The sequence below is a fragment of the Mastacembelus armatus genome, chromosome 3 (genome assembly GCF_900324485.2).
Source record: "Mastacembelus armatus chromosome 3, fMasArm1.2, whole genome shotgun sequence".
Lineage (NCBI taxonomy): Eukaryota > Metazoa > Chordata > Actinopteri > Synbranchiformes > Mastacembelidae > Mastacembelus > Mastacembelus armatus.
The window spans coordinates 2,642,567-2,657,225 of NC_046635.1; the positions used below are offsets into that span (position 1 = coordinate 2,642,567).

A 14,659-nucleotide genomic window follows, 5' to 3' on the forward strand; every position below is an offset into this window, starting at 1 on the left:
CTGAGACAGTGACAGTGACTGACAGTGAATTCAGTCTCATCAGTCAATTGTAGTGAGAAACATCATAGTTGGCCTATTAGGATAAAACCTCATTTTGCACTTGATAACACAGAACATGGTATAAATACTATATTTCAGTCAAATGTAAACACATGGTAGCACATTATTCTCCTGTGATTCAAATGAACCTGCTGCATTAATATGTATAATATACATTTACACTAAAACTATGGTAAGTATTGGTTTAAAAATACATATAATATATGATTTTTTCCTGACTTGTACAGTTTTTCCTAATTGACCATATGTCATATATATTTCCTGTGGATACTGTGGACATAATTTGATACTCAGGTCTGATACTCAATCGTAGTACTGTCTACAAAAGATGACACATGGTAAAATATTTAAAATTTTAGAAAAATAAAATCAACAGAGCTGTGAAAATCTCACCTCAGATGTCTGGAGCAGGTTTGATTTAAACCTCAGGTACAGTGAACTCTGCTACTGTCTCAGTACAAACTGCAGCTTCTATGGGATTTAGTGATCAGGATACATGGTCCACAGCTTATCTAATGACAGAGAAACCCCAAGAAGGTCACCATGTGGACTAAAACTAGACTCACTGATCTTTTTGAAGTATTCATCACACCTGCTTTTGAAATTTTGTACCAACTCCCACCAAGTTCTAACATAACAGAATATACCAAATAAAATCTCAGTGTTGTTACTGTAGTTTAGGCAAATTCTCTCTATATCTCGGTCCGCAATGAGGACACACAAAAATTTACAATCAGGCGTAAAAAAATTTCATATCAAGTTACATGTATGTGCAAAGTTATTAATTAATTATCATTAATAATGCAATTAAAAAAACCTTTAAATTTTAAGTCTAACTAGTCACACAACAGCACCAGGTGACTGCAAACTCCTACATCAGTTCAAATATACACACTTCAGATCGGACTTTAAACAGCTGTCCTTACAGATTTTTGCAAATTTAGACCCTTGCCAACCCTGCTGGAGAACATATAACCACAATCAGCAAACCTTGGCTCCTGAGAAAATCTAGTAACATCAGAACTGCATCATAAAAGTATAAAACCAAGTTTTGTAGAATTAGCTGGCTCCTGTGTATGTTTATTTTTCCAAATTTCCTGGACTTTGGATGAAGCAGTGCATTATTTATGCCTCTTGAGTTCAAATACCACAGAGTCCCTGAAGTCATTATCTACCGAATGAGACATGTACCGAATGACGCCACTCCTCACTGCATGTGCAAGGCATTATCACTTTATGATTATGGGTCTCCTGGTGTTATAGGCTGCAGGTTTGAGATGGAAAGAGGTCACATCTCGGGTCTCATTTACTTTTTGAGAAAAAGCTGTTGTCTGTATCATTAGAGTTTATATTCGCTCTGTATTCTACCTTCTCTTTCATTTATTCTTTGGAACAAATATGTATATTTGTGTTCTATATGATGCAGTGTGTGCATGTGTTTTTGATTGCTTTCACTCTAAAATAAGAAGAGTCGTTAGATAAACTGAGGATATTACAAAAGAGCTGAAGACATCCATTTAGCTACGAGGGCTATATCTCAAAGCTGCTACCAATTTAACTTCATTCTTTTCTACAAAGTCTCAATAAAGGTCCAACTTAAAGGTCCTTTTTTTCACTGTAGTGTCTTTTATAGCAATAATTGTGTAGTTAAATTACTAAAGTCTGGACTGGGCAGGGTACAAGGCGCATTATGTCTCTGATCACTCAGAGGAAGACTACGTTTAACATGCAGCTGTCTTATTAAATTTATAGTGCAGGATGCTGAGAACTGCTCGAGTCATCAACCAGCATCCGGTCTGCACTCAGTTTGCTCCCGAGTTAATTTTGGTTTGATATATTTTCTTTGTTACATACATCATAAAAAAAAAAAAAACAACCCAGTGTCACTCACAGATAAAACTGCTGCTCTGCTGAAGTGTGGATTGGGATGTAATGAAAATTCAAATGGAAATAATTATGTTATAGTAATTGTAATATAACTGGAGATAAGATATAAATGATGTCTTATGCCTTGTAATTGGCTTTAAACGGGTTTGGTTTTTAGACTTGGAATATGAGTAAGTGGTGATGTAACATGACACACACAAAATAAATCCTATCACCCTAAAAGGCTTGATAATTGCGATAAAGATTTCATAGTTATTAAGCACAATGTCATTTATCACCAATTTGTCAAACTCATGTCAAAGCTTTTAGAAATACAAGTAATTCTAGTATCACACTGTGCAAACTCATCCTCATGGTTTAATGTGTACTTACTGTGGTGGCCTATATAACAGCCTTGTGTAAAAGAGGTTTTGGGAAATATTTTCATTTGCTTCAGAGGAGTGTGTGTGTTGAGAGGATTGATACCACTCGTCTCACTTGACTATTAATAACAAGGCTACATCCATCAGTCAGTTACCTTAGCACAAACACTGGAAACAACTAGCCTGGAAACAACTAGCCTGGAAACAACTAGCTTGGCTTTGTTTAGCTGTAACAGAACCTGCCTGCCAGAATCTCTGCCCACGAATTCATGTTTTATTTTGTTTGTTTTTGTGTAAAAAGCAAAAATCAAGTCATACCTGAGCATGGACATGAAGGCACCAAATCCCTCGTAAAACAATTTGTTTTTACTGCAGCTTCTTCTAAACTGTACAGTGTGGATAGTTTGTCTTACATATTCCTCTCTCAGGGAATAAGCACATTCCCTAAAATGTCAACATTTTGCATCAGTGTGGCTGATAAAAGATGGATGTCATCCATGTTCAAGGAACATTATGTGCTTTTTTTGTCCATTCAAGCTTAAGCCATTGCTCCTGGAGAGCTAATGAAAATAATTGTGTTTTGCTGCAGTTTTATGTGGTAGTGAATAATTTTTGCCGTCTGAGGATACGCTAATAAGTGTGAGTACTAATGAGTACAACACAAGTATCACAAACAGAAACCTGAACGCCTTCAGCGTCTTTAGCATCTCACAATAACGATGAAACGCCCACTGTTCTAAATCCAGTTCTTTTCTGGCGTGAAGACAAGTTCACATGAGGTTCACAGTGATGAAGTATTCCTTGTTGCTCGAAGATCAATCAAGCCACATGTGCACGGCCACAATGCCAATCCTTTGCTGTCTGTTAGTCAGAACTGTCTTTATTTTACACAGTGAGTCAAAGGATATGAGCTAGCCTGAAACGCAACAGCTGAGGCCTGCCAGTGGCTGCAGGGAAGACCATGATTTGAAACAGGCAAGGACTTGGAAATTTGCAGTCACTGATAGAGTGTCATGTTTTTTTCACATTTCAAATAAAAATCCAGATATGTGACATCAAGAAAAATGGCTGCGAATAGTCAAAGAAAATGTCCTTCTCATCTTTTGTTTCATAGAACCCCTCAGAGGTTACTGCTTCAGGAATGTGTTGAACAAATATTTAAACATTTTAGTTGATCCAAACTTTGGATGAGACTAAGATTTCAAAGACCGAGGCTGTGAAACAGATTTGAAATACATTTTTTTAAATGAGATATGACTATATTTCTCCTTGGTATTCTTAACTGGTGAAATATGACTGGTGGTGGATGCCTGAAGTTTATCTTCTGTTGTCAAAGAAATCATTCAGATTTAAGAACACATGTAAATGCAGAAATCAACAATCTGAAGAAGCGGGTCATTAATTTGGATTGGCCTTAAAACACAAATGACAGTGGCAGGCATAGAGCACTTCCTTTACAGCTGAGGAGCGCAATTAGAAATCACAAGTCATGGTAATTAACAACGTTGTGTTCACATTAATTGTCACCGAAACAAAATGACATAACAAGAAACAACTTATTTAAATCCTGCACATCTCTTGGGGAATATAATTAATGTTTTACAAAACAGACAGTTAAACTTAATCTTGTAGTAAACATTCGTGGAAAGGGATTATCACCATCAGAGGCTCCACACTGGCACTTTAGAATATCAGTACACAAGATGCTTACATACAATAGAACTAGAGCAAAAAGAACATATTACATATAACCCACAGTTTTCCTGAAAGGTCTTTTGTAATGACATGGACACTGAGTGCAGACAAACGGATTTATCCTTGGATCATAAACTCAGGCTGAAAAGAAATAATTTCATTAGAGTGAGGAGCAAACTGTGGGCAGGAGACACAAGAAGAGCAAAGGAATAAAAAAATAAACAAGGAATAATTTAGGTAGAAGCAAAAATAAAACTGCAGTTAGTTAGGTAGTGAATTAATTAGTACGAGATACTAGAGTCGTAAGAATTAAAGGCCGGAAAAGCATGATGAGGTGGGTACGAAATCTAAAGGAGCAGTAGGGGGACTAAGATATAGTATAGTCTTTCTTTTGATTCCAAACTTTGGTGGACCAACACTTCTATCTATAGATAGAGCCGAGGGCCTAGCATGGTTAAGAACAGACGTTTTGTTGCAGTGCATACATTTTATGTGAAAATGTTTTTCTAACTAGTTCAGGAGATGGATGACTTACCAGTGTGCTTGCTGTGCAGCATGTGCAGGACAACAACAGAACATTGCCTGTCTGAAATACACCAACTGGGTATCCACATCTGTTTTTATGGAAAAGGATTTATGGTGGCTTCTGCATATTGCTCTTACATAAGCCCAGCGTGCAACTTGGAGAGGAACCAGAAATTCTATTAGTTACTCTCATGAAAAGTCATGAAAATGTTACTCTAAAAGAATAAACCAAACAGTATTGGCAAGCTGTACATACACTTAACATGAAAGTGCCAGTGGCTTTACAGACACAAAGACATTTTTACTATACAGATTCCTGGTTTGCATCTTCACCATTGGTTGTCTCTGATCTAAATCCTCTTTGGCCCAAACTCTGTCAGCAAATACAGCAGAAATGCCTGGCGTCAAAAAACAGCTGATAATGAAAAAGGATAAGAACGAATATAGGAATTTCTCTGTGTTACATTTTATAGGGTCTGACTTGTGGCACAACATGCACTTTAAAGTTCACATGACGTATTATGTCACTGCCACCAGCCACCGAACATGCTGGATCAGCATTTCTTTGGCTTGGGGCTACTCAGCGTACAGCCGGGGGCTTGTGGAAGAGCGTTCAAAGCTCAGAGAAAAAATATCTTCACAGGGAATTTTCAGTGAGATATAACTGGATGAGACTGAGTGAGTGTGGTAGAACTTTGTTGCAGTAGTGGACATGGATTTCACACAAGTCATCTGTTTTCAGTAGTTTTAAATCTGAGGTGTTACATTTAATCTCAAAGATATACACTTCTGTCAAACTTATTTTTTATTCTTGACTACTCAAATAAGGTCACACATCTTTACATTGAAAGCAGCACTAAAAAGAACAGTAATGATAACTGTGTTCATTGCTCAGGAGAGATATGCTGTATTTCTGCAGTTTGAGCCCATTAACATCCAAATTAGCCACATATTTTAAATGTGCACCTGATTAACTGCCCCGGGTGCATTGTGTCACGTTAAACTATCCGTAGTTCACATGGAGTTCAGTAAACTTTTCAGACAAAACGGTAACAAAACAAATGACAACAAAACTAACATTCATACTCAGTCTCCATCATTCCCCAGTCAAATGATCATCACCTGCAAACCCACATGCCCCCAATCAGGCACTTAGTATTTACAGATTTGCCCAGAAACAATAGCCATTTGCCAGATTGTTCACTGCAGCTCTGTGCCCTTGTACTTCATTCATCTGTTCCTGTTCTGGCTACCGGCGTGATTATAAGTTTTGATCTCTGACCACTTGCTTCATTATGGACTCATTTTCCCTTTGATGGATCCTGGCTTCTGCTCTGAACACAGACCAAGGAGCACAAGGTGACACACAACATCTACCCAAGCTGTGAAAATAAGTGGATCTAATAATGATCATGTCATATTAAATATAAGAACCCAGCAACAAGGTTTCCAAAAACATGATACAGTCCAGTGTGCTCATTTGGTCCTGACAATTTAAAATAAACAAACCCCTTTCTGCAATCTCAGGAAGTACACTTTTGGACTTGGTTGCTGATTCATTTTGAGTTAGCTTTAATTTGGAAACACAGGTTTTCCAGGCTGGGATCAAATCCTAACTTGGCCAATTTAGCTCGAAGTTGGAGGCAATTCATCATGAGTGAGGTTGGCAGACGTTGCTATGTATTGTTAAGTTATAATTTCATCCAATATCCGGACAGATAGGACAAAAATAGCCACTTAAGCAGCCCACACAGCAGAGAACTAGTGAGAGGAAGAAAACTGGATTGTATCGTGTTTGGAGCTCCAGCTTCAGTGCAAAAAGAGGGAGGTTTCCAATAGCTTCTTGCTGGTTTTTTAGGAGCTTGTGGTACAGAGTAGGTGGAGTTCTGTTCAAAATGATTTAATGTAAATGTAAGCATGCCACAAAAGACTTCAAATCAAGGCCGAGTGACACACCCTGAACCCATAACATGACTTCATTTTCCATTTTCTTTTTTTTTTTTTGTTTCTGTCTAACACCACATTGAAATTCCTTCTGCAGAATAATGTCTGTGGCAATATGTTTCTGCTCATTGCCTCTCTGGTCTCTGACACTACATTCCCTTTTTAGTGGAGTTTGCACTGCAGCTTTCTAATAAAGGTGGATGTGCACACCTGTCCGTGCACATAATAGAGGGTAGAATTTGGAATTGTAAAATCTCTTGGGTGCAAAAAGATGAGGATTTGGTGAGAGACAACATCTAATTATGTTCTTTCAGTTTCTCTGTGTTATTACTACAGACATTATGACCAGTGAAGCATTTTTGTAATTTTGTCCCCACTGCAGACCCTGGTTTATGTAAGGCTTATGTAACAGAGTAATTCATTTCCAGTTTCTTGTATTGTGTTGAGTTCTCATTCTGTAAATACGCTTATTTTTATACTGTGTTTTTGCCATGTAGCACTCGTTCCACTCAAGCCTAATGTATGCAGGACACAACCCAGAATAATCACTTATACTGTGGAAAAATGAGATCAGGACTCCTCAGGGGAAGGTGAAGGTCTAACGTCTGCTGTTTCCATGGGAAAGATATGCAGGCCATGAATGGAAATGTGGGTTTAGCAAATTAGATGTTAGTTCTTGAAATGTAATATCACATATAAAAACAACATGATTATTCCCTTAGGGGATTATATTTGTAAATAATAGCTTAATAAATTAAATACATTTCCCAGATTAACATTTTAAAAAGTTTCTTCTACCTTTAACACTGTTGACCCACTGTTTCAATAATAAGGCAGCACATTGCACATGTATTTCTCAAATAATCTATAGTCAGTGTAGTAGAGTAAACATCTTTAGGTCTCATTATTCAACAGGTGGCCATGTATTTATATTTCCTTTGAGTTTAACTGGAGTTATTTGATGCCAGGAGGTGACTTTAAAAAAAAAAAACAGGTGGTCGCTCGATGTTTTTCACGTCCTAAAACACAGCTGATAACAAAAATCTCATCATTTAAACAATAATAAATCGGAAATAACCAATATAGCAAGATTTTGTACCAGGCTACAAGGCAGTCTTTGAGTCCAGCATTTGAAATGTTATTAAAATGCACAAGTGCAATCATTAAAATGTACTACGCAGCAGCAGAATGACCCCTATCAGATTTCATCTTTATGCATTATACTGTCTGAACATTATTGATTCCTCAACTTGTAAACATCATTTAAATGCTGCAGCAGAGTGAAGGGGAACAGGTTTTTAACCATTTTAGGTACTGATGAGCACTGAACAGTGCATCAGAAGAAATGCACACAGAAAACCTTGTTCCATCACAGAAGAACTGTATTGCTGCAACAAACAGTTATTTTGTTTATTAAGTGATTATTCAGCATATAAAATCTCAGAAAACTGTGATATACAACACAACTTCTGTGACAAGCAGTCAAAGACATAAAGATACAGGGTTTGCTCTTATAGAAAACATGGGAAATTAGCAAATATTCACAGTTCAGACACAGGTAGGTCTATTAGATAGATTTAGATATAAGTACATATATATACTGTGATGTTTACTGGCACTGTCATGTATACTGGGAGTTGAGTACTTGGCATCAGTAGAGTCCTAATAACAACTGGTTCCCTCAGGCCCCTCAGATGGTTCATTCAGTGCTGTTTTAAATACTTTGCCCAGCTCCTCTTCAGGTAGCAGAACCAGAAAAGCCTTGTCTTGTAGTTTTTGGTGTTTCATGTATCTGATCATTGTTGACACCTACTGATATTTTGTGCACCTCATCCTGTGGGAGGCTTAAGTATTAAAACCACCTTATAAACCAGTCAAATAACAAATGCAACAGGCTAATCTGATCCAAATGGCTTCAGCCTCATGAGCTGTTAGAAATTATAAGTTTCATATTGGACATATCACAGGACTGTGGCTTTCTCTAATGACTTCCGACGCAGACTTGTCACGGTCATGTGAATCGACACAAACTTGGTCTTTCCTGGCCTCGGTGACGCTTTTACAGCTTGGCCCCTGCTGGCAGCGGGTTCCAGACTGAACGCAGCCTTTAAAGTGGGGCTGGAATTTGAGAGGAGCAGTGAGGGTATTATTAGCCAGAAACACGAGCACGCCACTTGAGACGTCCAGATGTTGCGTTTGAGGCACCAAGTGAACAACTGTTTTCCACGCTGAAACAAACTTCTAAACAAAACAAACTTTCTTTCACCAGCAGGGATGGAAACTGGCAGGCGCGATTAAAAGGAAGGGGAGTGAGATACAAACCTGAATGTGTTTGGACAAAGAGGACACTGAGGAGGACGCGAACGCTTCAACGCAGTCCCAATTAGAGCTGCGCACTTTGGACGTTTAGACGTGTTAGTGAAATGTTTGTTTTGGATAGAGGGACTGGATTTGAATAGTCCATCAGCCTGACAGCCAAAGTGAAATAAACTCATATCTGTATTTGTGAGCGTGTTCGGGACAAGTGGGCAGCATGGCTCTCCTTCACTTGCTCCTGTGCGCCTGGATGTTACCGATGTGCGGGGCTCTGTTCAGCGGACCTCTACACCCGGAGATGTCTAATGGCACCTTTCATCATTACTTCGTGCCGGACGGAGACTACGAGGAAAACGACGACCCGGAGAAATGTCAGATGCTTTTCAAAATGACCGACGACCGAAAGTGCGGTCTGGACGAGGACCAGGACGCCGTCATACGGGACGACTTTACCATCATCAAGAGGCAGATCGAGGACTCGGCCAGGGTGCTGGAGGGGATCGGGAAAAGCATCTCGTACGACCTGGACGGGGAGGACAGCTACGGGAAATACTTGCGGAAGGAGACGGTGCAGATAAGTGAGGCGTTTACAAACTCGGAGAAATCGCTGCTGGAGCTGGAGGTCAAATTCAAGCAGAGCCAGGAGAGCGAGCTGAACCAGGACCACCGGCTCAGCGACGACTTCCTGACCATGATAGTCCACACACGGGACGCCCTGAAGGAGACCCTGGACATTTCTCTGGGACTGAAGGACAAACATGAGCTCCTGTCTCTGATCATCCGCAGCCACGGAACGAGGCTGAGCAGACTGAAGAACGAGTACTTGAAGTACTGAAAGTATCTCATAACATTACAGCACAATTTACCAAGTATTCCCTAATCGTTTCTTGAAAGTTTCCTGGGAAGCAGCATTTAGCCTACTTTGGTGGGTCTGATAATTACAGGGAAACTACAGACACGGTTCTGACGCTGCTGGTTCCTTTATTTCAGCTGGTTGTGGTGACTTTATTAATGATTTCCAGATTAATTTAGCCTTTTCCATTAATATCCTATGTGATGTTTTAGTCCACTTCCTGTCCTACAATGTAATTGGAAGTTTATTGATCACTCTCTATTTTACCTGCAATTATTAAAAAATTAGTTTTGTTTTTTTTTTCCAGGAAACTTCTCAGGAGATCATTGGGAAATAAACTGAAAGTGACAGATTTGTAAAAATAAAACATTTGCCCTTATGTAAAGTGAAATGTGTCCATGAGGCAGAGGTGAAAATTGGTGTCAGGGATATAAAACCAAAGCTTCAAAGGGTCAGTTCACCAAAATTACCAAAATGTAAGTAATACACCCCCTGCAGCAAACATACATTAAAAACGAGTCTTTCATCTAATAAGCCAGTACTTTGTAAAAGTTGAAGTATTATTCTTTTGGGCTGTGTGGCTGCCTGAGTCAAAGGAAGCATTGCACAGATAGAAGGAAGAATGTATTATCTAAAATGTAGCTTAAGCCGATTCTAGATGGAAAGAGGCTGGCTTCTCCAGCAGGACGGTGATCCTAAATATACCTCGTAATCCTTCATGAACTACTTCAAGAAACACAAGCTGAAGCTTTTGCAACAACCCTCCCAGTCGACTGACCTGAACATCATTGAAAATGTGTGAGCAGAACCTGAACATGCTGTGGAAGACCTGAACGTGTCTGAGAACTTGAAGCGATCTGCAGAAGTGTGAGTGAACCTTCCTAAATCAAGAACAGGAAGCCTCTTACCTGCATGCTCCAAAAAGTCTTTGGAAGCTGTGATATTTGCAAGAGGGCCTTCGAAAGTACTGACATTAGTAGAGTGCGCAAACTTTTGTACATGCCAGTTACTGGTTATTTATTTATTTATTTTGCAGTTTTCAGTCAAGCTGCAAAATAATGAAGAAATATCCCCCGTCAAAACTGTCAAAACATCACTTTTACAAAACAGTCCCACCTTTAGGTCCATGTACTCTCAATGTCTGTAGCTTTGGCGTATGCTTTTCGGTGACATTGGGAAGTGATGTTTATATAGGATTTTTAAAATATTGAATTTTTATTTTGTGACAGACACAATATCCAATTCAACTTCGTAGCTGGAGCCAATCCCGACTGAGACTGGACGAGAGGTGGGCTACAGACTGGACAGATTGCCAATGCCAGAAAATATGTTTTATTGAAATTTTGGTGAACTGATCCTTTAAATAGTGTCTGACCACATACACTAAATGTCATACTTCACCTGCACGTTGATTGTAGGCAAATTTATATTATGTGACCATGCGTGTGATATTGCTCCCATTGTGATAGTCACACATTACACATCATGTTCACCTAAACTACATGTTAAATTTCATCCTTCTGCCAACTGATATAACAAGGAATGGCTCTTTCTGATGGATGGTCATTTTTGGATTGTGCATTGAATTAAGTTGCACAGTGTGTGTGTGTGTATGTGTGTGTGTGTGTGTGTAAGCTGGCTATTAACGGCATTGTGGGGACCTAACTCTGTTTATGAACACTTGCATTGTTGGGACTCTGCTTTACTTATGGGGACCAGCATTTGGTTCCCACCATGTAAATAATTTAATCTTAGGGTGACAAGCTGGTTTAAGTTTAGGTTAAGGGTTTAGGTTTGGAACGTAGCGGTTATAGTTAAGGTTAGGGTACATCTTCAGGAAATGAATATAAGTCAATGTAAAGTCCCTACAAGGAATTAATGAGTTTCAAAATCTAAGTTGTCTCCTGTCTGACTATAGTATGAAGCGTTTCCTAAAATTCTTCTGTCATCACAAAAACAAGGTGTGTTTAAGAGAGGTTTAGTAAAACTATGGACACATTACAATGCGTATGTATCCGTGTCTGTATTTTCTAGTGACTGCTACGTGTTTATTTTGACTTTGAACACAAAAGTTGAATAAACTGCTTTTTGAAAACTCCCTATATAGCAGGGAAGGTATACAGAGTTGACCTTGTGTAGCAGCCTGGTTGATGATCAATTGTTGCTGTCGCCTTTTTCTGACACTACAGATGAATGTTTCTAAGATTATCAAAGAATGTTTACATATGGAAACCTGCCAGTTTTATTTTTTCCTTTATAGGCTAGCAGACTTTGCACAATTCTTTACTGATCTGGTGCTAAAGGTTGTGACATGGTTTAAATTGCAAGGCCTTTACTGTGCTGTACTGCACAGACAGTATAATCTTGTAAAATGTACAGTGTATTATTAGAAGTAAATACTGTGAGTGCTAATATCTATATTACAGAACACTTTAATATGTATTCATTGTTTTATATAAAGTTTTGAAATCGAGCAGAACATATATCTATTCCTGTTTACCTTTAAAATATGTGGTGAGATGTAATACTTTGGTGGATAAGACTGCAGGCAGCAATCGTGGACTTCAGTGTTAAACACTAACGTTTGACACTAAAACACTAATGTGTGACAACATTCATAAAGGATTGTGTTAGTGTCTTCTCAAATAAAGAGTTTGTGTTTGAAGTACAATGTTGTTGCAGGAGCATGTTTTTATAGCAGAAATGAGCAGTTTTATAAGCTATTCCTTAGAGTTGCAACTCTACCATTGTTGAGCTTCTCTAGTAGTTAATGTTGTAAAATGAGATTAAATAATTCCTTATGTCGGTAAGGGTTCCTGAGGAGCTGCATCCAGGAGCTCCCTGGACCTGGTGATATTTAGCAAACCCTTAACCACTGATACTGAATACTGTATTGCCACATGCTTTAAAATTACACAAAGATGCTTACAAGGTTTTGAGATCTGCTGTGGATTATACAAACAGAGGCCCGTATTTATTATTGATCTGAGATTAGAAGCTGCATGTTGGTATTTATGGCAACCAGAGACAATGTGGTGTAGATGGTATTGTGAGCGGTATAGAGGGAGACAGCTTACCTGTGTTCTGTCGCCTGAAAACATTTGTTCATGATGCTTCAGCTCTTTAAGATCATGAATTTTGAGTAAACAATTTGAGGCTTTGTAACTAACAAACTATCCCCAACTCCACACTGTATTGAAGAGTGTCGACTGATGTTAATTATGTAATACTGCAAAGTACAGTAACTATGTAATACTGCAAAGTACAGTAACTCAGGTTCACGCCTGGTTACACCGAGTGCACTGATTCCACTCATGATGATAAAGGACACATGATAGACAACTAACACAGTCCACAAACCTTTACCCTGGATTGTAAGTTTCCATGAGGGAAAGTTCCCTGTTTTTTCATTGAAGGAACCAGATATTTGGCATAATGTAAAGTAACAACCACATATAACATACATCTGCACAGCTATCATGTAAACTATGGTCTTTAATAGAGATGCATTGTTCTACACTGTACTTTATATCACACTGTGTGATATCAGTTGTGTTGCATAATGCGAACTCACCTGAACTCAGATTAACCTTTGGTTTATTTAGATAAATTGTTTCAATTTATGATGCAAGTTTTAGTGTCATTTACAGCTGAATTACACTGAATACCACGTTGGCTCCTTCTCAGCCAGAGAAAGCTTAACTACTGTAGCTCAGTTTCTCAGATAGATCTCAGTAGAAGACTAAATATGTTACCAAAGTCTGCTGTTTCATCATATTAAAGTCTGACAATGGTTAACATGAACTATTACTGTAGTACTACGAAGGTTGGCCTGATAATTTCCTTTGATCTGTTCACCTGAAATGCAAAAATAATGTAAACATACTATATTTCTAAAACTGGATTCCAGCCATGTTTAGTATTTGAATGTATGTATTAATGATATGATGTATTTATATTGTTCAAACTATTGACATATTGTATTTAGTATTTGTAGCAGTTTGTAATTTATCCATCTTTTATCAAACATACCACACATTACCATTAAATTGTGTACTTATATTCACGCTGTCCAGAGGATGAATCCTACTGACTTCCTCTAATCCTCTGACTAAATCACTGCATGGAAAATTCATCATTCAGATCTGTCATGATTAGGTGCTTCTGACTAATAAGCTGGTAGGTTGACCTATGCATGTTAGCTTTGACACTTTCAGCATGTAAACCTGCCAGTGTTAACATCACCACTGGGTTTATGGTCCCTCAGACCTATAGGATTGGTGCAGACTCCTGCTGACATGTGAATGTCAGATTACCATAAAGTTTGGACATGTTTGTATGGTCTAGTCTCTAAATAAAGTCCCCAAGGGCCACTGTCCTGCTTGTTTTCCAACTATCCCTGCGCTACCCACTGCTGATTACCTGGAACAGGTGGACACCATGAGCTTTATAAAGATAGACTGGTTGGGCTGTTGTATTGCATACAGTTACTGCATGAATGACTTTTCCAGTAATGGTGAGGACCTTTAGGAGACAAGCTGCAATGAAGTTTGGCACCTTCATAACAAAATACCTGCAGAGCTAGATCACTTTCATTATGACATGTCCGCAGCTGTTCTTTGTGTTGAGTAAACACGAGCGTGTTACCTGACTGCTGAATGTTAGCACTTTGTTACTGGGGGGGGGGGGCATGTTATCATGCTGACATTAGCACCACTGTTCCTGCAGTGGTCACGGAGCTTTTGCATCGACAGGCTGCAGCTTTAATATTGTTAAATTACCAACAACACTCTGTTTGAGTCATCCCACAAAAACCATGAGCCATGAACCTGCGCAGCCAAACTCTTTAGACACAGCCGTGGCTTCAAACAAACCGGAAATGCTCCTACATTTAGGAAACAAACCAACCGTAATAATGTAGCTACTGTGCTTTGTCACGAATGTCGTTTACGAGCACGCGCACGCGCACGCACACCCTTCGCAGGCTCAGGACTCCCTCGCCACAACGCGGCGATGA

The 14,659-nt window shown here is 38.9% G+C and overlaps 1 protein-coding gene across 1 annotated transcript; it reads left to right on the plus strand.

Annotated features, from left to right (window-relative positions):
• Window positions 1-8,530: 8,530 nt before the first annotated feature.
• Window positions 8,531-12,310, plus strand: fibinb (fin bud initiation factor b). Its single transcript, XM_026320537.2, has one exon. It carries the CDS (start codon window positions 9,007-9,009, stop codon window positions 9,622-9,624), a length of 618 nt encoding a protein of 205 aa, XP_026176322.1. The 5' UTR covers window positions 8,531-9,006; the 3' UTR covers window positions 9,625-12,310.
• Window positions 12,311-14,659: the final 2,349 nt, after the last annotated feature.

Bases quoted from the DNA above. Each gene is read 5' to 3' on its own strand.
- fibinb (XM_026320537.2), top strand. From the start codon at position 9,007: ATGGCTCTCCTTCACTTGCTCCTGTGCGCCTGGATGTTACCGATGTGC.